The sequence below is a fragment of the Bufo bufo genome, chromosome 6, assembly GCF_905171765.1.
Source record: "Bufo bufo chromosome 6, aBufBuf1.1, whole genome shotgun sequence".
Lineage (NCBI taxonomy): Eukaryota > Metazoa > Chordata > Amphibia > Anura > Bufonidae > Bufo > Bufo bufo.
In genome coordinates, this window is record NC_053394.1 from 129,090,201 (window position 1) to 129,116,616 (window position 26,416).

Consider the following 26,416-nt stretch of genomic DNA (forward strand, 5'->3'; position numbering starts at 1 on the left):
CATTAACTTGAATGGAACAGAGCTGTGCCTATGCCATGTGACCGATGAAAGTGACATCACAGGACTATGGAGATCGCCGCGGTCTCTTCAAACAGCTGTCCGGTAGGAGAGGACTAGAGTTTGACTCCCACCAATCAGATATTGATAACTTAATAACTTATCCTGAAGATTGGTCATCAATATTGTACTTTAAAAAACAAAAACCCTTTAAATGGTGAATATAAGGCCTTATACACGAATATTAGCACATGGCATCCCAACAGTTCCCAGTTTACACAGCCACGCTATAACCCATAGGGGGTACTATATCTCCTTATGGAGAGCACCTAATCACAGAGCTTGATAAGAGCTCATTTGCATACCTTCTTCACAGTATAAGGCCTCTTGCACACGAAAGTGTGCGCCCCGTGGCCGTGCTGCGGCCCGCAAATTGCAGGCCACAATGCACGAACACCAACCGTGGGGCAGCCGCAGCGGATCGCGAACCCATTTTCACTTTAATGGGTCTGTGATCCGCCCGTTCCGCAAAAAGATAGGACATGTTCTATCTTTTTGCGGAACAGAAGTATGGGACGAAACCCCACGGAAGCACTTTGGGTCCACATCTGTGATGCGGAATGCCCACGGAACGGCACCCGTGTATTGCGGGTCCGCAATACGGGCACGGAGCGCACACGTTCGTGTGAAAGAGGCCTAACCCTGTAATGTTTCTAGGGTAGAACACCACCCTAATAAAATCCAAGGTAATGTATAGGCCCATATACTCCTAGGGGTGCTGCATTACAAAATCCTAACAACTGAAATTGTATGTAGATGCAATACGAATGCATGATATTGCTTGGCCACCACAGGTGATAATGGTAAACCAGTAATTAACCTTTTGTATAACTATTTTAACCTCTTCATGACCCAGTCAGTATTCACCTTAAAGCGGTTGTCTCACTTCAGGAAATGACATAATGTAGAGAAAGTTAATACAAGGCACTTGCTAATGTATTTTTTTATTATCCATATTGCCTCTTTGCTTACTAGATTCATTTTTCCATCACGATATACACTGCTCGTTTCCATGGTTACGGCCACCTTTGCAATCCAGCATTGGCGGCTGTGCTTGCACACTATAGGAAAAAGCTCAGGCCTCTCTGGTCACTTGGACCATGAGTGTATGCACAGTCCAGCATTTTTATTCTATAGAGTTCAAGCACTACCACCTCTGCTGGACTGGAGGGTGGTTGGAACCATGGAAACGAGCAGTTTATAATGTGATGGAAAAATTAATCTAGCCAGCAAAGGAAGCAATATGAACAAATACATCACAATACATTTGTAAGTGCCTTATATAAAAGAGGTTCTCAGGGAATTCAGAAAATAAAAATACTTAAATATTACTTTATTATAACTAATACTCTTCATTCGTTTGGACTTGTTTTATCTAGGAATCAATCATTCTGAGAAATAAAATGGCCGCTGCCCTAATCACATAGATCAAGTTACTTCAGAGCACTGAGGTAAAGAGCCACCTCATCCTCCTCTCTGCTCTACATGTCAGGGATTATGATCCTCAATACAGTTGATCTTTAGCTGCATCTCTGTGGGAATGGAGTTCATAAGGAGACATCAAGTACAGAAAGGACAAACTGTGGTAATGGAGACCACATACAGGTGCTGCTCCTTATCCACCTCCCCACCCTCTCTCTTTACGTCATGTCGCCTCATAATCTCCATTCCTACAGAGATTCAGCTGAATATCATATTAAACTGCAGTCATAATCCCTGACAAGCAGAGAGAAGGATGAAGCAGCTCTTTAGCGCAGTGCTCTGAAGTAACTTGTCCTGCTGTGTGATTAACACAGGTTTTGTGTGTACTAATAGAACAACGGCCATTTTATTTCACCTGAGGATTGCTCCCTAGACAAAATGAGCCATTAATAAAGGAATATTTAAATGGATTATCCAACACCTGAAATCCCCCCCCCCCCCATATGCCTGGGCCCCTCACACACAATGTACTTAACCCTCCCCCCTGAACTTTTTAATCCGCATAACAGGAAGATGCAGCAGTGGCCGTGCAGACGTCAGAAGCAACGCGGGTGCCGGGGAGGGAGGTAAGTACATTGTGTGTGAGGGGCCGGGGCATTTCGGGGGTTGGATAAACCTTTTAACCATTTTCATGTTCTTAATTCCCAGGGAACCCTTTTAACTTTGCCTACATGATAAGTGCCATTTGCTGAAGTGCTAAAACCCAGAGCCCAATTTTGCTCATTTGAAGTGTCTCTTGTGGGAATAACTTTGAAATGCTTTTACTTATCCAAGCCATTCGGAGACAGTTTTTTCGTGACACATCATACTTCAAGTTAATAGTAAATTTGGGTTGATATGTTTTGGGGTGCCATGTCACATTTGAAGCTACCTTTAGGTACCGCTACAGTGAAAAACACCAAAGAGTGACCCCATTTTGGAAACTACACCGCTTAAAGAAATGTCTGAGGACTGTAGCATTTTGACCCCATAGTTTTTTTTCCCCAGAAATGCATATGTAGTGCATGGTGAAAAGTGAATATGTTGTGTGGAGTATAGCAGTGTAATAAGGTAGTAAAAATAGTAGTAAAATTAGAGGGTGAATAAGGGATAAAATGAATAATCCATGGATGGTTAAAAGCAATCCTTTACACAGAGGCTAGGTTTCACAGTGATAAATTGTGTCATTTCATATACTCCTTTTGGAATAAACTCTGCATTTTTGGGGTCTTTCCTTGCTGTTTGGTGTACCAAAAAGTTAGCTTATCCTATCCTGGTCACCATGTCAGACACTGTGACCAGTTTTTTTTGTTGTCAGGAAGGGGTTAAACTATTCTAAATGGCTTATAATTCACATTTATTTTACTGTATTAAATAGGCATCTGAAGTTCAGGGCGTTCATAGCGCTTTAAAACTTGTACACCAGTACAAGGCTGACATGTATGCACTGTACGGATTGCACAGTGCTGCAAGCATAGGGGCCACAATGAGCATTGGCAGGAGCACTCATCACTGCACCTAACCTGTGCCCGCTCCTCTAAAGCCTGGTATAGCACATCAATGCAGGCCCTCATCTCAGACTGAGTGGAGCGGGCACTGCGAAGAGTGCTCCAGCCAATACAGCGCTCACTGCATCCCCATTACAAAAATGATTTACAGGCCTTCTAGAATGGTCTAAAATACAGTTATATAAAAAAAAGGTTAGTTACCCTATCAATTGCTTTATATGTGGGGGGGGGGGGGGGGGGGGTGACAAAAAAAAAAAAAAAAAAAAAAAAAACATTAAAACACAACTTATGAAAAACAACATTTCTATTTAAAGACTACATAAATATACAAAAAAAAAAAAAAAAAGAAATCTCGAATTAGCACAAGTAATACAGGATGCATCGGCTGTAACATGAATCATACCCAACAGCACAAGCGCAGGAAAAAGAATTGTGATGTGGCACTTAAGTAAATCTTGCAATGAGCTCAAATGAAACAGCAAAGTAGTTAGGGATGACAGAACCTAAACCCACCTCACTGTGGCATGCCGCTCTCCTCCATTAAATAGTACTGCCCACCATTACTGAAAGGCAACATACTTAACGTAGAGATTGTTTTTTCCAAAGCATTTATTTTGTTAGGCTACACGCACATGACAGTGAAACACAGACATGTGAAGTACATTGTTTTAATGGCCATTACAAGTCTGTTGTAATACCAATGGTAGTCTGTGGGGCTTATTCAAATGTCATTTATTTTTTTTGACCGTTGGTGAAAAAAAAAAAAAAAAATAGAACATGTTCTATCTTGTCCGCTTTTCACTGACAGACTGGCCCCATGCAATTGAATGTGTCCATTTTTAATGTCCTTTTCTCAGAAAGGAATCAGTGAAAATGTCTGTTTTTAAAGGACTTTTTTTTCCCCCTGTCGTGTGCATGTAGCCTTAGGGTTTGGTTTAAGTAGCAAAAAATCTTGAAGGGAAGAAACACCTCCTTGCTTTCAGATGCACGGTAGGTCCCTTTTAACAAATACCACATACTGAATACTGCCCAGTGTGCCTTTTTTGTTGCTTAATTTACATATACCCTAAACATAACCTGTGACTCACACACAATGGGCTTCCACATCTCCAAATACAACACTGAACCACCCCCTCACTCATAGCTCAACGCTATACTGGAGCTTTACTGCTCCACCTTGTGCCTGAACTCCAGCATAACAACCTAAACGGACCAGTCACTGTACAATTCATGTATTGGAGCTCCACCTAGTGGCTAGAATCCAGCACTACAGACGGCATTGACTTTTCCACTGTATTGAGGCTTGTAACCTAGCTCCACCTTGTGGCAACACCCAAGCACAGCAGGTTGCATTGATCCATTGACCACACACAATTCAAGTCAAGTCTATCTATAATCTAGCATTTGAGCTGTAATTTCCTGTATATGCCTAAAAGTGCTTACCTATCAAGCCAAGCCTCTGCGTCACTGGAATCTGTAAAGGCCAACAGACTATTGAGAATATACAGATGACTCAGAATTACATGCCACTTTATGACATTTGCACATTTCACTTGCTCTAATAAAAGATGAGTAGGTCAATGATATGGACCATTGATCATTTTTACACTGTGGTTACTCCACACGACAGATGGTGTCAACCAGTGTTGGCGCAGGGGCTCAAAATGGCATTAAATAGGACAGGTGTGCTTGTTGAATGATAGCTTGCTCTGTCCAGCAGTATCAGAAGGTACTGGAAGCAGAGGTATTAACATGCAAGCTGTTGTATTGTACCCAATGACTGACAGGCACCTGTACTTCCAGATGGACCCAGTATAGATATCACTTGCAAAATGGTGCATAGTTTGCATGGAATGAGCCCTGTAAAGCTACAACCAAGGTAATTGACGCTCCATCATGCTTACCCTGAATTAGCAGTTTCTTATTTCTATGAAAGGTTTGAACACCAATATACCTGCAACATTACTTAAAGGGATTTAGCATTTAGGGCACCACCTATGCTGAATGCACTAAAAGCTCTGGTTTCTGGTGAATGCTCCGGTATAGCATGTTTTCTACAGAGACACAATAGTACCTGGAAGAGTGACTAGACTAGTACACCCTATAATCACCACATTAGGTCAAAAACCTATGACCTTTTCAAATGTTGCAGATAAACCACCATAGGTCAAAGATGTAGCCAAGTGGGGTTATGTGATTGGAAAGCGAGTGGAAAAGAGCTGTGCTTTTAAAGGGCTGCTCTGCTAGACAAAGCACCCAATGGGCTTCTATAGAAGAGCAATCAATCCTTAGAGGAAAGCAAAAGGATGGAAAGTGTCAGAGTCCATGGACATTCTGGATTCGACTTGGTTGCTTGGGCTATAGAAGAAATTGGCTGCAGAGCTGGAGATACAATTGTCAAGAAGGCAAAAGGGACTGGCCGTCATCCCCATAAGACCAGATGCCAGCCAGTTTAAAGGGGGGAAAAAAATTGGTGCAGTCAGAAGACCTCCATATTGTCCTGGGGTTTATTTTTCTCGGTAGTAGAGCAGATAGTATTTCAGAGGATCTGGAAGAGGCAGACTCAGAATTTTCTCTCTGAGAAAGTTAACAAGAGGTTCTGGCTTTGTGTCAATGACCACTCGTTCTTCCTCTTCTCTTGGGTCTTCCTCCACATCTTCACAGTTGTTGTTGTCATCAAAGGGGTTTGGGATGCGGCTGGCAAACACTTCTTTGTCGAGGAAGACTATGGTCTCCATACGGCGTCGGCGCAGGCGCTTACGTTTGTAGCGGCGTTGGGGTTTTAGGCTCCCCCCAACTCCCCTGCAGGTGACCTCCTGTTTGAGGGTCTTCTTAATACGTCCCCTGATGGCGATGCGAGCCAAGTCTTGCAGTGAGCGCACGTTCGGAGGAGCTAAGAAAGAAAGAGCTCGATTTATATTTTTCTCATTATAAAGATACAGTGTAGCTCTTGGGATTCATTTGACATAATTCACTAATATACGTAAATACATAGAATAAGGAGTTTATCTGATGGGGGGGGGGGGGGGTATTATCGTCCTCACCTTCCTGCAGACTAAAGGCGCTGCATGAATGTTCTCTCTGTGAAACTACAACTCCTAGCATGCAAACATGCTTGGCTGTTCTTCTATCTACCATGAAAGTGAATTAGGCATTCTGGGAGTTGTAGTTTCTGAACAGCTGGAGTGCCGGAGGTTGTTGACCCCTGGAATAGACCTTCTCTCTGTGAGGCATCATGGTGAGAGAGGGGAGGCAGGACAGGATGAGAACATCTGATTACCTCAGAGTGCTATGCACAGCAGGTAACGGTACCAAAAGTAATGAATATCACACCAGAAGAGTCTGTCCACTGAGAAAAGATGCACAGCAAAGAAATTCATACAGAAGCCACAAAAAGACCCACAATATGGACGCTGGACAATATCTGTCTGCTTTATTTCACAGCTGCCCAAGGATTCGGGGTACCAATAAAACATTTGTACTTACGAAGATGGAGGGGGTGTCTCCTTCCATTGTCCACTTTAGTTATTTGCACTAGCGGAGCAAATGACACAGCCAGGATCTTCTTGGTTTCCCAGGATGTTAGACCAGTGCGGGTTATCTTTGTGAGCTGAAACAGAAAAAAAAAAAAAAGGAGAAGGATAAGTGAAGATAATCCATCTCTATATAAGAATCCATTATGGGGGGCTCTGCTACATAAGAGCTGATGAGAGAACAAAGTGACCACCTTCTCAGCGGTAAGGTCTCAGTGCAATGTGGCAGTCGTCTTGATAGGGCTAGCAGAATAAAGCCTCGTGCACATGGCCATAGTTTTTACCCGCATCTAATCCGCATTTTTTGTGGATCAGATGCAGACCTGTTTTTCTCCATGGGGCCTCAAAAGATGGACAATCACACCTGCGTGCCGTCCAAATCCGTTCTACAGCCGGGGGGGGGGGGCAGGCTCTCGGCTGGTATCTGCGTTTTGCAAAAATGGATACAGTATGCAGGAGCCCTAAAAATCTCAAAGTCATAGGTCAATCTAGTTCTTGTATCCTGTGTTGTAGAGAAACATATCCCTTCGTCCTACAAACTGAAGATGCAAGGGTCTTCAGTGTATGCATTTCATCCAACCAAATAAACTAAGCCAATACGTAGGTACAGCTACCCCGATGTCCTATATAGGAACCAGAGAATTGTGCAAGATGACTTAAGTGCTCAAAATAATAAACAGTCATCTTAATTAACAGTTACGTTTTATTGAAGGTACCTTTACTGTCGTTTTCATATTCATTTCACCCCCCTCCCTACAGTGCACAGCCATCTCCAACATGCCCACAGAAAATGAACAGTGCAGCAGCGCGCATGCACGACCTGCCGCTTCTTTTTCGTGATCAGTGGGAGTCCCAGTGGTCAGACCCCAGCGATCAGCTAGTTATAGGATAGGGGAAAATAAAACTTAAAAACTTTGCACAACCCCCTGAAGCTCAAAGCGTGAACAGTCAATAGTAAACTCTAAGTAGCAGATAGCCAGCATGTCGCAGGTTAACTGTCTATGCAGAAATTTGGAGCTTGGTATAAAAAGAAAGCTGTGGTCACTACAACATTATATTCAAACGTAACAGCACAAATTTTCTAAATCTACAGAAATTAACTTTTCTAAAGGACACAATCTATGGCGCTACCTTCTCTTCGAGTGGCATCACAAGGATCCCGCCCACTTTTAAAAAGTTCTTCATGTATTCCTCATGCTCCTTCTGTACCCCGGCTCCACAGTACACGCGATCGTAAGCGGAAGATTCCAGAGAGATTTCCAGACAGTTGCCAGCCACAAAGGACGGTTCACAGAAGTCAAACCTTGGGGAGGAAGGCATTCGGAAATTGTCAATGTATTCATAAATGTTAAACGGAGTGCTGCCTAACCAGCAAAAGAGAAGAAAGAAGTAACAGTGAATGGTGTAATACATCATCTGATGGTGCAGTTTGTACACATATGTGAGCGAGTATACATTCATGCCCCAGGTCTGCTGCATTGGATCCGGACTGGCGCAGTAGCAGCTTGTAGCTGGACGCAGCAGTGAAGAAAGAATCTGAAAAATCTTGATCCTAGTATGGCACCGTATGCGATAACTGACGAAGAAGGCAGCTCGCCATTGAAAAGCATTGTTGTACACGTTAATGAACTGACATCAGACTTGAAACGGGTTTATTCTGTCCAAAATGATAGTGCCATACTATGATCACGAAATTACATATAGACTGGCACTGCTTGGACAGTGTAAGGACATACGCCCCTTTGATGGCATAGTTCGAGCATTAGACAGGGCACAGGCAACATCCATATCTCCAAAGTGTTTCATTGCTTAACGCTCCTGCAAACCTGCACCCTCCCAAACCCATATAGGCCACAGACAGCAGCCATACTTGTCGAAGCTGTCGCTTGTTCGGATGAACTGATCCAACTTCCGCTTTGCATATTCAATGACGTCTGGGTGAAGCTCAACTCCATGGTTCAAGCCATAAGGCCCTGATGACAGAGATAAAGGTTAGTGCAAGCACCAACAACAGGGGGAGCCATGTCACGTCAGCTGCAAGAATGACATTAAAAATTCCAGCGGGCATACATACAATATATAGTGTGAGGTCGGGAGAGGAGCAGCTAACAGACAGACTGTTCAGGTCTGCAACATGGTCCCCACCCCAATGATATGTAACATTCAGTTACAGCCCTCAATGTGTTCTAGAAACCCCACAAATGAGTCGTTTTTACCCAAGGCCGGCAGCCTGCCGCAGTAAGTGAGAGATTCATACTTACCTGCTCCCCGCCACTCTGGTCCTCTGCAATGGCTGAGGCGGACTGAGAACTTAACCACTTAAGGACCACAGGTTTATACCCCCCTAGTGACCAGGCCCTTTTTTACAAATCGGCACTTCACAACTTTAACGGTTTATTGCTCGGTCATGCAACTTGGCACCCCAATGAATTTTACCTCCTTTTCTTCTCACAAATACAGCTTTCTTTTGGTGGTATTTGATTGCTGCTGACATTTTTAGTTTTTCTGATATCAAAATAGACCGCAAAAAATGTGCATTTTTAACTTTTTCGGGTAAAATTGTTCAAATATACCGTAATTACATTTCTATACAAGTTTGTGTCAGAATTTATTGTGCTACATGTCTTTGATAAAAAAATAAAAATCCAATAAGTGTATATTTATTGGTTTGCGCAAAAGTTATAGCGTTTACAAGCTATGGTACAAAAATGTGAGTTTCCACATTTTGAAGCAGCTCTGACTTTCTGAGCACCTGTCATGTTTCTTGAGGCGCTAGAATGCCAGGATAGTATAACTACCCCCCATATGACCCCATTTTAGAAAGAAGACACCCCAAAGTATTCGCGGAGGGGCATGGTGAGTTTATGTATAATTAAAAAAAAAAAATTCACAAGTTAGCGGAAAATGACACTTTGAGGGGAAAAAAAAAAAAAATAATAAAGTTTCCATTTCTGCTAACTTCTGGCAAAAAAAAAATTTAATCTCCCACGGACTCACTATGCCCCTCAGTGAATACCTTGGAGTGTCTACTTTCCAAAATGGGGTCATTTGTGGGGTGTGTTTACTGTTCTGGCATTTTGGGCGGGGCTAAATTGTGAGCAAAAACACAGAAATATAGTGGCCAATATGGGGGAACTGCTCAAACCCCAAACACTGTAGCGTGTTTCTCATTGGGGGAGCAGTCCCACCGCATGTGGACCGCAGCAAACGACTATCCCCAGCAAAAAATGCGTACAATGGAGGATGCCGGCACGGTCCACATGCACCACAAAGGCATCCTACACAAAACGGAGCATTGTGCGGATGAAAATATAATTATATAAATCACAGAAAAAAAATGCACCAAACGGATATGCCACTGACTATACTAGCTAGTCATAAATGCAGATATTAAAAGCTGAGACTTTTGCCAATATATTCCTGTCAGGAACACATCGGAGCCCATCATGCACCACGTCACGGTCTCTCAGCATGGCAAGGGTCCTACCACTACGCTAACTATGGTGTGAACAAGGTCTGAAGGTGATGAAATCCAGCTCACAGCCAAGCTTCCACACAACCGCCTAGCAGGACAACTAGTGCAATGTGAATAAAGCCAGACTGTAAGCCACACCCATATCAGACCCTGTGATGGAGGTTAGTGGTAGGACCCTTGCCATGCTGAGAGACCGTGACGTGGTGTATGATGGGCTCCGATGTGTTCCTGACAGGAATATATTGGCAAAAGTCTCAGGTTTTAATATCTGCTTGTACGACTAGCTAGTATAGTCAGTGGCATATCCGTTTGGTGCATTTCTTTCTGTGATAAATTGTGAGCAACCCTGTAAAGCCTAAGGTACTCGTTGGACTTTCAGCCCCTTTACGCACCTAGGCTGCAAAAAAGTGTCACACATGTGGTATTGCCGTACTCAGAAGAAGTAGGGCAATGTGTTTTGGGGTGTATTTTTACATATACCCATGCTGGGTGAGAGAAATATCTCTGTAAATTGACAACTTTGTATAAAAAAAAATTGTTTTTAAGTTGTCATTTACAGAGATATTTCTCACACACAGCATGGGTATATGTCAAAATACACCCCAAAACACATTGCCCTACTTCTTCTGAGTACAGCGATACCACATGTGTGACACTTTTTTGCAGCCTAGGTGCATAAAGGGGCCCATATTCCAATGAGTACCTTTAGGATTTCACAGGGCATTTTTACACATTTGGATTCCGTGAGGGGTATGGCGAGTTCATGTAAGATTTTATTTTTTGTCACAAGTTAGTGGAATATGAGACTTTGTAAGAAAAAACAAAAAACAAAAAAATCAATTTCCGCTAACTTGTGCCAAAAAAATAAAAATATCTTCTATGAACTCGCCATGCCCCTCAAAAGTGATCTTTATAGCGCCGCAGCGATTTTACGGTGTTTTTGCAGTGATCAGAAAAAAATTATAATTCTGTCACTGCGGTGGGGCGGACTGAACGCAAGTGTGGGCACAAGATCAGGCGAACACTGCATTTTTTGTAGAGCCTAAGGTGACCCTAATGTACTGATATAGATCTGATTGCGATCAGTCTTGATCACTTACAGATACTAAATAGTACTAGTGCTGATTAGCGACAGCGATGACGCTAATCAGCGACTAATCAGTGACTGCGGTGCGGTGGGCGCCAACTACCTAACAAGTAGCTAACTAACTGGCGGTGATAAGGGACCCTTAGGCCACATTCACACGTCCGCAATTCTGTTTCGCATTTTGCGGAACGGAATTGCGGACCCATTCATTTCTATTGGGACAGACTTTGTCCCGCTCGGATCCGAAATTGCGGATCTGCACTTCCGGGTCTGCACTTCCGTTCCGCAAAAATATAGAACATGTCCTATTCTTGTCCGCAATAGCGGACAAGAAAAGGCATTTTCTATATAGTTCTGGCAATGTGCGAATCCGCAAGATGCGGAAAGCACATTGCCGGTGTTCGTGTTTTGCGGATCCGCAAAACACATACGGATGTCTGAATGGAGCCTTACAGGGGGGTGATCAGGGAGTCTATATGGGGTGATCAGGGGTTAATAAGTGACGGGGGGGGGGGGGTGTAGTGTAGTGCTCTTACAGAGCTGCCTGTGTCCTCTGGTGGTCGATCCAAACAAAAGGGACCACCAGAGGACCAGGAAGCAGGTATATCAGACGCTGTTAACAAAACAGCGTCTAATATACCTTTCTGATGCAATTTTTTTTACATCTACAGCCTGCCAGCGAATGATCAGCGCTGGCAGGCTGTAATTTAACTTCAGAGCTGCGCGCCGCTCTCGGGTCTCACGAGATGACGCGAATAGGCGTCGCTGAGACCTGACAGCGCTGCCGCCCCCGGAAGCCTATCAGCGTTACAGTGGCGGCAAGCAGTTAAAGTGGCCCTGGGGAAAAAAAAAAAAGGGGTCCTCATGTTGTATGCGGGTCCAAATTGACAGAAGGCAGGGCTAATATACATAGGCGGGGCCAACAGTACTATAGTGCAGCACAAAATACTGCTGCCGCAGAATTTAACACCATCATCCTGTGAATAGCAATACAGCTAAATACAGGAGGGCATTTTCTTCTGCCAGCCAGGTGCATAAGTAATAGATCAGGGGTACTCAACTCGCAGACCAAATCTGGAGCGGGGACACCAGCTGTCTGGACCAACGAGGAGAGAAGCAGAAGAGAAAAGGACCTGTCATACAGCCAGTGAGGGGGAAGAAGCAGGACAGGACCCGGGAGGTGTTCCAGCCAATTGATGTGCTGCACACAGGCAGCTTCACACGAACTACCAATCACTGGTAGGGAGGGAGGAGTTGGCTCCGCCTACATCACTTCTGCCTTTAGCGAGTCTGTGATGGCGGGTTGTCGATGTGCAGAGCAGGTTTCTTCAACTCCTGCATGGAGAAGTGGCCTCTACATGTGGGCTGTAAGGAGGAGAGGTCAGTATCTGCACCAAGTCAGGGCTGCAGGGGAGAGGACTGCTGTCCAGCACTGGGAAGGGGGGGGGCTAACATTTCCACTGTGTTATCTGAGGACTGGACGATCTCCCTGTGTGTATGACCTGTATCAGCCTGTCTGAGATGTGTCATCCACATGCCCCTTACACACAAGCACTAAACCCCCCCCCCCCCCCCCCCCCCCCCCCCCCCCATGAAATAAGCCAGAGTGCCCCCATAGTCAGTGAGTGGTCAGAGTCCCTCTGTACTATGGCAGCATCAATAACAGCAGAGTGCCCCAACAGTCAGTGAGTGGTAAGTGGCCCTCCTAGGGGCATTCTAGAAATGTGGGGTACATAGGACTATTCAATTTAATGGCCTCCAATCTGTGTGCAGTACTCACACCTGTTAGTGTTCAGTCTGGACCTCCACCTCACAGCAGATCCAATTATGTGAAACTTTACAAAAAGTAGTTGAGTACCCCTGTAATGGGTGCTCCTAGCATTAATTAATGCTAAGAGCATCAGATCGCTATGGACCCGACCAACGCCTGTGAGGAGGCCTTGGGCAGCCCCCTGGGCATCGGCCCACTGGGAAGTTTTCCTGTAGGATCTATGCTCAGTCAGTCCCGGCGATGGCTCTAGTATGGCGATCTTCCGGTCCCCGACTAGTTTACTTCTAGCGCAGCATGGGCATGGTCATATGCTCCGCTGCAGCCAATGAATGCCTTCAGCGGTGACGTGCCACTTGTGGAGCAGAATATGGACATACTGGAGCCATCACAGAGGACCAGAGTGGCGGGGAGCAGGCAAGTATGATTCTTCCACTTACTGAGGAAGGCTGTGGGCATTAGGTAAAACTACTTATCCCTGGACAACCCCTTTAAGTAAAATGTAATCATTGGGTAATAAGTTCTGCAACTTGCTAATATAATTTGATCACATGGCTGATTTCTTACTATGTATGCATTCACTACTCTGTAAGATTCATATTTCCTGGACCTACATTGTGACAAAACCTCAGCTGTGTAATCATATCTAGACCTCCAAGTTTTCAGCTTCTGGGTGCTAATACGATGGTTTAATGACAGCAAACGGGTCATGAACATTATGAGGAATGGAAACAAAAAACCCCACAAGATCAAAACACAGCGCAGCCACTACTCACCCAAGATGAGTCCCACCATAGTGCTTAAATATCCAGTGCCGCTGCCCAAGTTCAGGAAGGACAGGCCGGGCTGTAATTCCAGAGCCTCCATCACCTCGGAATAAATGCAGGGGGCTGACAGATGGATGTTGCCATGCTTCCAGGCCAAGTCCTTATATGCTATTTCCTTAAATTCATCCAGGTAGTAATCTGCACGGTCAATGGCACGAAAGGCCTGCTCCACCTCTTCAGTGCGAATGTACTGAGCTTCCTTTAAGTTGTCGATCAGGTCATCATTGTCCTCCCCGGCGCTCACCGCCCCTCCCATTTTGATTAGAGACCCTGTTCAGGAAAAAATAAAAATGAAGCAGAACAGAGAATTTAAGTCTTCGCATTGTACAGGGGTCAAAAGGTACCATTACCCCCAGTAGGGGATCCACAAACTCACAGCCAATGGCTTCATTGATAGCAACCAAATTCTATCATCAGGAAACATTTTCTTGGTGCACCAGATGACTTCTACAGACGAGACTCACTGCGTGGGAACCTCTCTGAGGAAGGTTAACCAAAAGGGGCCTCACTGCTAGGAGCTCCAACCATATCACCCGCTTGTGACAGGGAAGCCGCTAGGTTTAGAGCCAGAGAACAGAGGAACTGGATGCAAATCAGATCGAGACCATTTTCTGCCAACCATTGGCCCACATTCATGACTGAGTGACAGATGCCAAAAAGTTGACCTGCAGTGTTGCATTTTTGTGCTCATTGTCTAGTGCTTTCCATGGATCAAGGCAGGGAATTATCAGTGACTTGTCATTTTAAGTTGTGCTATAGTTCTTCAAGATGACAGCTTTCACAGACCAACCATGAATGACAAGCCATTCTGAAGATGGCCATCTGAAATCCCTAATGCAGGGTCAGCTATAGGGCGCATTCACACGAGCGTGGCTCGGATAAGGACCCATTCACTTCAATGGGGCTGAAAAGATGCGGACAGTTGCTCCGTTCCGTGGCCCCGCAAACATTATAAATCATGTCCTATTCTTGTCCATTTGGCGGACAAGAATAAGCATTTCTATAATGGGCCGCCTGTTCGTTCGGCAATTTGCGGACCCACAAAACACCGCACATTTCTGTGCATGAGCCCTTACAGTGATGTTTTTAAAATGTCTTTCCAATTACATCTAACATCCAGTGCGGAGGGTTACTACCGCACATTTTGTGGTACAGCTGCCATCCCACGACCCAACGATGTCCACAAAGTATTAGCCACGTGTCCTATCGATTATTACAGGAGCAATGCACAATACCCCCTGGGCACCATACAGTTGCCACAGTGTCACATTGGGTATATGATCATAGTTCCACTTTAAGAGGAAGGAAAATTTAGTCTACAGATATTAAGGACAAGGAAATGGCTTATGTATACCCCAGGGATCCTTCAAGATACAATGGCCTTTTCTGATCCATCCTAAGTTGAAACTAGACTCAACATACAATGCCTCAGACTCAGATCCAACCATTCAAGGCCACTTCTCTGGTAAAATAGCCGGATTAGGTGCTAGTTAGCAACGAATCCTGACTGTTATGTGTAAGGACTTGTTTTACCTGTGTCCATTTTCTCTGATCTTGGACGACATTTTGGGGCTTTGGAACCGGTTACTCATGTTACAATGGTCATCCTGGAACCAATTAATATAGTAACTTGAGGGACCACTGTATACCAATCAGCCAAACCACCTGCCAGGGAGATGGGGGCAGCAATACAGCAGCAAAGCCCTGCACAATACCGGTGGCCAATGGCTGCATAGAGACAGACTTCAAGGAGCTTTAGGTGCCCATGACTCTGTCAAAGGATAACCGTCAAGTCAAAAGTGCCCTTTCCACCCCTTAAAATGTTTTTTTGGGACCTTTCTTATATTGCATACAATGTAGTGGGAGACTGGAAAAAATCCATATGAAGTGGAACTGGGGAAAGAAAAAGCCATAGTTCTCACCATAGTTTTCTGGCTGTTTTTACACCGTTCCCCCATGCGGTAAAACTGACCTGTCCAGTCTTTTGAGTACAATTAAAGGTTTTACAGCGGATAACACATTTATAGTTTTTCTTGTATTTTCATATGTAAAAGAGTTACTCTTACCGGTAATTGGTTTTTCAAATAGCCTCCCAACGGCACTTACAGGAGGGTGTCTCCACCCCAGGACAGGAAACAACGCAGGAGCAAATAATTTAAAAGGCCTCCTCCCCTTACCTATTCAGTCAATAAGAGGACACGGAAGTGATGCAAGAACAAAAATAATTTTTTTTTTTAATTAAAATAAATAAATAAATAATTGTATTAAACATAAAATTACATCATTTGACAAAAAACATAAATAGAGAAAAAAAAAGGGAGGGAAAAACCCAGTGCCATTGTGGAGGCTACTGGAAAAACCAATTGCCAGTAAGAGTAATTAACCCTTTTCCCCAGCGCCTCCACAATGGCACTTACAGGAGGATTAACAGAGTAATCAACTCTAGGGAGGGACAACAGCAGAAAGGATTCTATGACCAAAAGACAAGTTGTTTCGGGTATCGAATTTTCAATACCCAATCGATACTTTTGTCCCGGTATCGATACAATACCAGGATTTGCCTTTTATCGATACTAGGCTGTGCTTTTGCACAGCCTAGTATCATAGAATATGGATCGTGCTGCTCTCAGCGTGGCCATGTTCCTTCAGCAGCACGGGGAGAAGGAAGCAGTCTCTCCCTCCCCCCTGTGCCGCTGCCACCAGTGGGAATGTAGGGGAGGGGAGGGCACACTGCGCCACCAATGATAACTAGCGTTTAATACATTACAAATACAGGCGGCAGAAACACATTGCCGGCACCCGACCTCTGACAGGGAGTTGTGATCAGCGGACGCAGCGCCCTGTCACAGGTCGGGTACCGGCAATGTGTTTCTGCCGTCTGTATTTGTAATGTATTAAACGCTAGTTATCATTGGTGGCGCAGTGTGCCCTCCCCTCCCTTACATTCCCACTGGTGGCAGCAGCACAGGAGGGGAGGGAGAGACTGCTTCCTTCTCCCCGTGCTGCTGAAGGAACATGGCCACGCTGAGAGCAGCACGATCCATATTCTATGATACTAGGCTGTGCAAAAGCACAGCCTAGTATCGATAAAAGGCAAATCCTGGTATTGTATCGATACCGGGACAAAAGTATCGATTGGGTATTGAAAATTCGATACCCGAAACAACCCTAATTGAAAGAATAGACAAAAGGAAGGCAATGATACTTCCTGTTCACAATGAAACCTGGAGACAACCTTGGGAAGGAAGGACAATGCCTGAGAATTATATGACCGTCCAGGACCGGAAGATATGGAGGCTTGCAGGAAAACGCCTGGATTTCTCCAATCCTTCTTGCAGTGGTTATTGCTACTAGAAAAACTATTTTGTAGGCGAGTAGTTTCAAAGGAATCCGATCCACTGGTTCAAATAGAGGTTCCATCAAGGCTGAGGACCAAGTTTAGGTCCCAGGGTGGAATGACTGAACGGATAGTAGGAAACCTTCTCGTAGCCCCCTTTAAGAAATGTTTTATAAGACGAGAGTCTGCCAACTTTCTATCTAGAAAAGCACCTAAAGATGATATCTGTACTTTGAGTGTAGCAGGCCCAAGACCTTTATCCAATCCTGCCTGTAATAAACCTAGAATCTGAGGGATGTCTGGATAAAGGCTATTATTTGAGAAGGTTAAAAAAAGAGTTCCAGGTTCTTAAATAGATTTTGGATGTTATAAACTTACGACTCCACTTTAAAGTGGCAATTATCTCATCCGACAACCCTTTCTTCTTCAAGGCGAGGCGTTCAGTCGCCAGGCCGTCAGGTTGAGCTGGCTTATCTTTGGATGAAATACCGGACCTTGATGGAGAAGATCCGGGATCGAAGGCAAGGTCCAGAATATTCCCGCAGACAGCCGCAGCAGCAGGGGGAACCAAGACCTTCTTGGCCAAAATGGAGCAATGAAAACTTCTTGAGCGCCTTCCTCCTCTACCTTCATCAGAGTTCTTGGATTCAAACTGAAGGGAGGGAACGCATAAAGTAGCGTCTTCGGCCATGGCTGGGATAGAGCTTCTATCCATAAAGGCTGATCATGACGGGAGAGGGACCAAAATCTCCTGGTCTGTCTGTTGACCCTTGTGGCGAATAGATATAGGTCTGGTATTCCCCATTTTTCGCAGATCTGGAATATTTGAGAATTTAGGGACCATTCTCCTTCCTTCAAAGCTCTGCGGCTGAGGAAGTTAGCTACTATAGTCTTCTCCTTTGACATGGACCGCAGTTAAAGATTTTAGATTTTTTTTCTAACCAAAGAAAAATGTTGCAAGACACAGACCCCAGAGAGCGACTTCTTGTCCCTCCTTGCCTGTTCAGGTAAGCAACAGCTGTAGTGTTGTCTGATAACACATTTGTGCGGTTCGGAGATGAGGGAGTGTGAAGGGAAGTAACGACCTTGTAGATGGCAGTGAGTTCTTGATCCGTGGTTATTCTCATTTGTCTCTCCTGTCGCCAATGAACCCCCGTCTGCAAGTTCTTTCTCATTCTCCACCACATCAGGGACTTCTTTACGGCATTGGGAATGTAAATACGCTTTTCTAGAGCGGAATTTGTTCCGTCCCAGGAGGATAAGAGGAAGGCCTGAAGAACCCCAAGAAGATCTTTCTTCTGTCTGGGGACAAGTCTGGCTTCTTGAAGTTTAGGATCCAACCCAGGGTGGTAAAGCATTTCTGAACCAGGTGGGATCGCTGGATCTCTTCTGAGGGAAACGCGATCAGGAAGTCGTCCAGAGAACGTACAATTAAAATCTCTTTCAGACGTAAATATTTAGTGACTTCTGACATTATCTTTGAAAATATCCTTGGGGCTGTGGAGAGACCGAATGGAAGAGCTATGAACTGGAAATGGCTTAGATGTTCTCCTATGTTGCCCCTTCGCTGTGACTAACAACGCTTATGCAGAGAGTTCGGGAAAGCCAGCCGAACTGCTGGCTGTCAGTCACAGCGAAGGGGCAGGGAAGGGGGCGTGGTTATCTTGACTTGAAGCGAGAAGGCCGCTGCCCCCTTGACTTCAGGCATGGCTAGAGAAGCGCGCTGGCAGGGGATAAAAACGTTTTCTGAGCTTTAGCCGCATCGGCTTTCAGGAAGAAAATTATCGTCGGAAACACACTGCTGGCTACTGTCAGGTACTGCTGGCAGCTTGGGATGTTTTTTGGTAGGGATGTCCCGATACAATTTTTTTAAGACAGAGTACGAGTACCGACACTTTTATTTAAGTACTCACCGATACCAATTATGGTGTGGTAATGTTTTTACAGCAAATTTCAATTTAATTTAGTCATAGGGAAGATTTATCAAACCTTGTACAAAGTTAAGCTCGAATTTGGTTGCTATGGACAACTGCTTAACTTCTCCTTTGTACAAGGGTTAATAAATGGGCATATATTACAGTGTTTTCCAACCAATCTGCCTCCAGCTGTTGCAAAACTACAACTCCCAGCATGCCTGGAGACAGCCTCTGGCTGTCCGGGCATGCTGGGAGGTGTAGTGTTGCAACAGCTGGAGGCACACTGGTTGGGAATCACTATTATATGCCCATTCCCCCCCCACCTTATTTTACATTCACTGTTTGAAAATGAAACGGAGAGAAAATAACTGAATTTCTCCTCAATTTCCTGCACCATACCCACCTGGCCTGCTGTAATCCTTCCCATGCGGAAGCACCAGAGTACTGTGAGGAAGTGGCTTTAACTTCCTCTCAGTGCTAGGCAACCGCATGGGACTTGGGAGCCGCCGCACAGAAGTCCCGCCCCCACGCCGATCAGCTGGGACAAGTTGCCGTCCCCACAGAAGCCGACACAGGCCCCGCCGCTGCAGCCGCAGTTGTTGATCTGGAGCCAGATGAGAGGTAAGGCACAAGCGCATTAGGTGGCCCCTTCTCCCCAACTCTGGTGTGAAATTTATCTACCCCGTCATTGTGCACCTGCGCGGCACACCTCCTTCCAAAGCTGGGAATGTCATGTCCGGTGCGGCCGCGTCACAACAGAAAGTGACAAGGGTAGGGAAATTTCACGGAACACCGTCCCCACCGCTCAACTTGTGGGACACAGGACCCGCCGCTGCACGGCCATCAGGTATCGGCGACATTTGTGGGAGTACAAGTACTCGTGCAAATGTCCGGTACATCCCTAGTTTTTGGAAGTGACAGGTTCCTTTTAACATAGGCAAGGAGGCCAAGATTTCTTCCCTTGGGGTACCCGCAGCTACTTGGTCCTCTAACTGATTAAGCCAGACAGTGTTCTGGCTGTACAGGTAGAAGCAATACTAGGGCGCAGCTTAGCCCAGGCTTTTTTTTTTTATTAAACTCTCCGATTTCTTGTCCATGGGATCTTGTAAGAGCCCCATATCTTCAAACGGGAGAGAGTTTTTTTTTTAGAAATACGGACAACTGGGGCATCAACCTTTGGCATCTTGTCCCACTGATTGGTCTCTGCAAAAGGATATTTTCTTTTAAAGGAGTTTGTTATAGCCAGTCTCCTTTCAGGATCTCTCCACTCTTTGGATATCAGAGACTTAATGTTATTATGGATGGGGAAGACCCTTCTTTCTCCCAGACCTTTCGAACAACTGATCCTGAATGGAATGGGCTTCCTTTACATCTTCAATATCCATGGTGGCTCTAATGGTCTTTAGAAGACAGTCTGTTTCTTCCGGGAGAAACAAAGGTCTACCCGAGCCGTCATCTGAGGAAGCAGAGTCCGGATCAGATAATTCCCCCTCATCCAGATCAAATGCCACCTCAGAAGTATGGGATTTCTGAGACATTGATAGATGTGGGGATTGTGGTGCAATTCTTAATCCTTAATCATAGCTCTTATAGAATCAAGGAAGGAAGGAGACTTCTGTGTAACCACTTTTTCGGTGCACTCTGACATAAGGCTTTTTTAGATTTAGAGGGAAAGGACTTCCTGCAGATAGCGCACTTTCTGTGTCCTGAATCTCCACTGGCCGGTTTAGGTGCCATGGTCTCAGTGCCCTAAGATTTAAATAAAAAATAAATAAAAAAAAGTCTATAGGGCCATGAATATTAAAAAGGCCACCACCTTCACCAGGGTGGAATTTCACTGCCACCAATAATACCCAAGGAGCTGTGCAGACTAAAAGACACAGAAAGGATAGAAGAAATAAGTCCCCCAGGGGAGGAGGCTTACCGGGCTGAGGGAAGAGGCATCTCCAGGCTTCCTTGCGGGGGCAAGCATGACTGCAGGCAGCGAGCGCACGCTTGTTCAGACAGCTTATCGCATTTTAATGATTCTGCAGTTGCGCTCTTATCATCCCCGGAAGCGGCCGCATTAACGCGAGATTCTCTTGCCCAAGGAGAATCTCGCCTGGTGATGTCACGGGTCAGGATCCCACGCAATTTCCCCTTACCTGGGAATTACGCGAGCCCGGGGATGCCTGCACGCAGAGCTTAGTCCGAGGAACGGGTAAGGGAGGCAGCGTTTCCCCGGGGTACCCGTTCCCTGCACCAGCCCTCCCACCTAATGTGGGGGGGGGGGGGGGGAAATCAAGGCTGGGCGAAACAAACATACATTCCTGGCACTGCAGCAGAGGCTCCCACACATCCTGAGGACAGGAAACGACTGAATAGGTAAGGGGAGGAGGCCTTTTAAATCATCTGCTCCTGCGTTGTTTCCTGTCCTATCACATTTTGTAACATTTTCCTTGGCAAACCAGTCATTTTGATTTTTTTTCCCCGTTACCGTGTTCAATGTACAGGATAAATATGTTTGTAAATTCTAAGTTTGGGCACTTTGGGAATCAGCTTCTAAATGGGCTCCATCTTTAAAGGATCCCACATTGGGCATGCATAAAAAATAAAATATGCGGATTACATTTACCGGTAATTTTGTTTTTGTGAATCCTCCAGGACAGCATAAGGGTCCATTCACACATCCGTGTGTTTTGCGGATCCATGGATCCGCAAAACACGGACAGCGGCAATGTGCCTTCCGCATTTTGCGGACCGCACATTGCCGGCACTAAGAGAATATGCCTATTCTTGTCCGCTATTGCGGACAAGAATAGGACATGTTCTATTTTTTCCAGGATCGGAATTGCGGACCCAGAAGTGCAGGTCCGCAATTCCGATTCCGCAAAATGCGGAATGGAATTGCGGATGTGTGAATGGACCCTTACAGTGAGATGACCCTCCTCCAACCATGTAGGGACAGGGAGAAGAAGTTTGACCTTCTTCTGGCTCCTTCTCAGTGTCTAACTGGACCGACAGTCTAGAGCGGGGGTAGGCAACCTTTGGCACTACAGCTATTGTAAAACTACAACTCCCAGCATGCATACTGACACTGCTTTTCTAAAAGCTCACATAGAAATGACCGAAGCATGCTGGGAATTGTAGTTTTACAACAGCTGGAGTGCCAAAGGTTGCGGATCCCTGGTCTAGAGTCTAATATCGCACATACACACCCCAACTCAGCATCAAGATTTTGCAACCTATGTGTTCTAATTATCTAATATATTTTTTTGAGGGGGGGGGGGGGGGGGAATATACCATTCCATCATGAAGGACTTACAAAAAGGAAGAAATTAAGAAGTTAAAGTAATGCAGTTTTTCCATTTTGTCCTCCACAACTGCACTACAGTGAGATATACCAGATTATACAACTAGGGTGGGACTATAGCCTGCAGAATCGTCCTGCCACGTGCTAAATCCGGTTCTAAATTAACATCGATCCCGTATAGTTTTACAAACGGATGTGGATTTGAGGACCTTTGTTCCATGGAGGCTCCAGCCCTTTCTGCCCAGGAGGCTGATACTGACTAGTGGAATGAGCCCTTAGCTTTACTGGAGGATCTTTATCTCTGGCTTTAGAGACTTCACAAATCGATACTTTTATCTGACGAGCCAGAGAACTCTTTGAGGCTCTGAATCCCTTATTAAGCTCTCTGGAACGGAACAAAAAGATAACCAGATTTCCTCCATCCTTTAGTAGCTTCTAAATATTGCAAATAAAAGCATTTTACATTGAACCTATGAAAGGTTACTTCTCTCAGATTTTGGGTTTTCACAGAAATAGGCCTCATGCACACGACCGGTGTTTTGGTCCACATCCGAGCCGCAGTATTTGTGGCTTGGATGCGGACCCATTCACTTCAATGGGGCCGCAAAAGATGCGGACAGCACTCCGTGTGCTGTCTGCATCCGTTGCTCCGTTCTGTGGCTCGCAAAAAAATATATAACCTGTCCTATTCTTGTCCGTTTTGCGGACAAGAATGGGAAGTTATATTAATGGTTTGTCCATGCCGTTCCGCAAATTGCGGAATGCACACGGACGCCATCCGTGTTTTGCAGATCCGCAAAACACACAACGGTCATGTGCATGAGGCCTTAGGCCTCTTTCACACAACCGGATGTATTTCGCGGTCCGTTTTTCACAGATCCGTTGTTCCATATTTATTTATTTTTGTTTCTGTATTTCCGCAAAAACATCTCATTATGGTTTCCGTATGCGATCCGTTTTTTGTGGACCCATTGACTTGAATGGAGCGACGGAATGTTATTTGCAGACAATAATAGGACAAGTTGTATGTTTTCTTAAAGGAACGGACACGAAAAAATACATTTGTGTGCAAGAGGCCTTAGTAAAAAACAATCTCCTGCTGTTTGTGAAAGTCAGAGACTAATTTATGTAAAAAGGGCTGATCGAAAATCAACACAATTCTATCCTTTGAATCTTGAGAAAGGGTTCTCCGATCCCTCGGTTAAAAACAAAAAAACAAAAACAAAACCAAAGACTGTTTTTAGAGTCAGAAAATTAGCGATATCTCTGCCAGGAATTCAAAGGGAGAACAGGCAAGACCCGATAACACCAGGTTTAAAGGGAACCTGTCACCTGGATTTTGGGCATAGAGCTGAGAAACATAGACTGTGTCGGCAGATAAGAACCATTTGGCCCATCTAGTCTGCCCAATATACTGAATACTATGGATAGCCCCTGGCCCTATCTTATATGAAGGATGGCCTTATGCCTATCCCATGCATGCTTAAACTCCTTCACTGTATTTGCAGCTACCACTTCTGTGGGAAGGCTATTCCATGCATCCACTACTCTCTCAGTAAAGTAATACTTCCTTATATTACTTTTAAACCTTTGCCCCTCTAATTTAAGACTATGTCCTCTTGTAGCAGTTTTTCTTCTTTTAAATATTCTCTCCTCTTTTACCTTGTTGATTCCCTTTATGTATTTAAAAGTTTCTATCATATCCCCTCTGTCTCTTCTTTCTTCCAAGCTATACATGTTAAGGTCCTTTAATCTTTCCTGGTAAGTTTTATCCTGCAATCCATGTACCAGTTTAGTAGCTCTTCTCTGAACTCTCTCCAAAGTATCAATATCCTTCTGGAGATATGGTCTCCAGTACTGCGCACAATACTCCAAATGAGGTCTCACTAGTGCTCTGTAGAGCGGCATGAGCACCTCCCTCTTTCTACTGGTAATGCCTCTCCCTATACACCCAAGCATTCTGCTAGCATTTCCTGCTGCTCTATGACATTGTCTGCCTACCTTTAAGTCTTCTGAAATAATGACCCCTAAATCCCTTTCCTCAGATACTGAGGTTAGGACTGTATCACTGATTTTATATTCTGCTCTTGGGTTTTTACGCCCCAGGTGCATTATCTTGCACTTAACATTACATTTTAGTTGCCAGATTTTTGATCATTCCTCTAGTTTTCCTAAATCCTTTTCCATTTGGCGTTTCCCTCCAGGAACATCAACCCTGTTACAAATCTTTGCGTCATCAGCAAAAAGACACACCTTACCATCGAGGCCTTCTGCAATATATATTAAACAATATGGGTCCCAGAACAGATCCCTGAGGTACCCCACTGGTAACAAGACCATGGTCTGAATATACTCCATTGACTACAACCCTCTGTTGCCTGTCCCTCAGCCACTGCCTAATCCATTCAACAATATGGGAGTCCAAGCCCAAAGACTGCAATTTATTGATAAGCCTTCTATGTGGAACAGTATCAAAAGCCTTACTAAAGTCTAGATAAGCGATGTCTACTGCACCTCCTCCATCTATTATTTTAGTCACCCAATCAAAAAAATCTATAAGAATAGTTTGACATGATCTCCCTGAAGTAAACCCATGGTGTTTTTCATCTTTCAATCCATGGGATTTTAGATGTTCCACAATCCTCTCCTTAAGTATGGTTTCCATTAATTTCCCCACTATTGATGTCAGGCTTACTGGCCTATAGTTGCCCGATTCCTCCCTACCTTTCTTGTGAATGGGCACAACATTTTCTAATTTCCAATCTTCTGGGACGACTCCTGTTACCAGTAATTGGTTAAATAAATCTGTTAATGGACATGGGTTGCTAGATAGCCGCTAGCACATCCGCAATATCCAGTCCCCATAGCTCTGTGTGCTTTTATTGTGTAAAAAAACTATTTTATAGATATGTAAATGAGGCTACTACCGTTTCCAGAGCCCAGCCACGCCCACTGTGAAGGAGCCCAGCACCGGCCCGCATCCGCCGAATCTTCTCCTTGCTCCCCCGATAATACAAAGCTAGATCACCGTAATCTCGCGACGCGATAGCTAGATCATGCGCAGTTCGTTCCCTGAGGCTGATGCCAGCACAGGGAAGGAACGCTATGCCTATCACAGGACCTTTTACAAGCAGGAGAAAGGTCCTGTGACAGCACTGAAACGTTGCCAAGATATGGGTGGATAAACTATTTGCACTTTTATTCAAGCCGTTGGAGTGTTTTTTCTTGGAAATAGATATAGAGATGATAAATATTTTTTTGCACCAATGCTGAGATTACTTATTGTGCAGCGCTATCTTTGCATTTTTAACTGTATAGGGGGGGATCTGATTTGGGTAGAGGCAGAATGTACCATTAGGCATTTGTAACTAGTTTTGGGAATTATTTTAATAATTTTTTTTTTATTATTCTGTGGTGTTTTTTTTTTTTGTATTCATTGCAATGTCACACAGTGCCTTATAGGCTTTCTATACTTTCCTATGTGCAGATTTGCAATGGATTACAGACACCCCAGAACTGCAGCAACACAATACAGGCGCAGTCTGAGGCCATCTGCACATGGGTGCAGGTGAAAGCACATCAGATCTACACACTTTTCTATGCGGATTTACATGCGTTTCTGCAGCATATACGCACCAAAAAGGCTCCATCTACATTCTGCGGCACTGTAAAAGACCACATAACACGCCACCTGCAGGATGCAAGCGGACCTGCACACCACGGCCAGTGAAATACGCGTCACAAATGAATAAACATTACAAAAGAAACTCCCCTTCAGGACTCAAGAGGAATGTCCTCACACAGGTCCCTACAACACAACCACACGGTACTCCGCTGCTCCCCCTGCAGGGGTTAAGCAGAATAGCTCCAAGCCCTGTCTGACTACCGCACGACATAGCGGGCCTGCGTCCTACAGAGTTTGCCCCTGCTGCCCTGCACACGCACCGTCCCCCGGCAGTCTGGGGACCGTTCGGCGTGTTACCTCGGTAAAGCACGGCGGGAGGCCGAGGGTGTTGTCGGTGCTCGGTAGTGACGCGCTCTCCACACTCGCTCACCTCCTGCTGTAAACACAGTACCAGCTGACCGCGCCTTACGTCACCAGACAGGCTAATGAGATGGGCGTGACTCAGCCGCAGCACCGCCCTCCCAGAGCAC

General features: G+C 45.0%; 1 protein-coding gene across 2 annotated transcripts; it reads right to left on the reverse strand.

Annotated features, from left to right (window-relative positions):
* Nucleotides 1-4,950: 4,950 nt before the first annotated feature.
* PCMTD2 (protein-L-isoaspartate (D-aspartate) O-methyltransferase domain containing 2) lies at nucleotides 4,951-26,416 on the reverse strand. Of its 2 annotated transcripts, none has more exons than XM_040434597.1 (6): nucleotides 26,317-26,416; nucleotides 13,666-13,986; nucleotides 8,430-8,532; nucleotides 7,691-7,862; nucleotides 6,513-6,636; nucleotides 4,951-5,919 (listed from the first exon to the last, which is right to left on the reverse strand). In XM_040434597.1, exons 2-6 carry the CDS (start codon nucleotides 13,970-13,972, stop codon nucleotides 5,534-5,536), a joined length of 1,092 nt encoding a protein of 363 aa, XP_040290531.1. In that variant the 5' UTR covers nucleotides 13,973-13,986; nucleotides 26,317-26,416; the 3' UTR covers nucleotides 4,951-5,533. The 2 variants fall into 2 exon arrangements, with proteins under 2 accessions (XP_040290531.1, XP_040290530.1); XM_040434596.1 differs by having other exon boundaries at nucleotides 26,244-26,379.

What these genes read in the sequence shown, in the direction of transcription:
- PCMTD2 (XM_040434597.1), bottom strand. Translation starts at nt 13,972, where the DNA reads ATGGGAGGGGCGGTGAGCGCCGGGGAGGACAATGATGACCTGATCGAC. An exon ending in TATGGTGGGACTCATCTTGG is followed by an intron (nt 8,533 to 13,665) that starts GTGAGTAGTGGC and finishes CTCTGTCATCAG; the next exon opens with GGCCTTATGGCTTGAACCAT. An exon ending in ACAAGCGACAGCTTCGACAA is followed by an intron (nt 7,863 to 8,429) that starts GTATGGCTGCTG and finishes TTCCTCCCCAAG; the next exon opens with GTTTGACTTCTGTGAACCGT.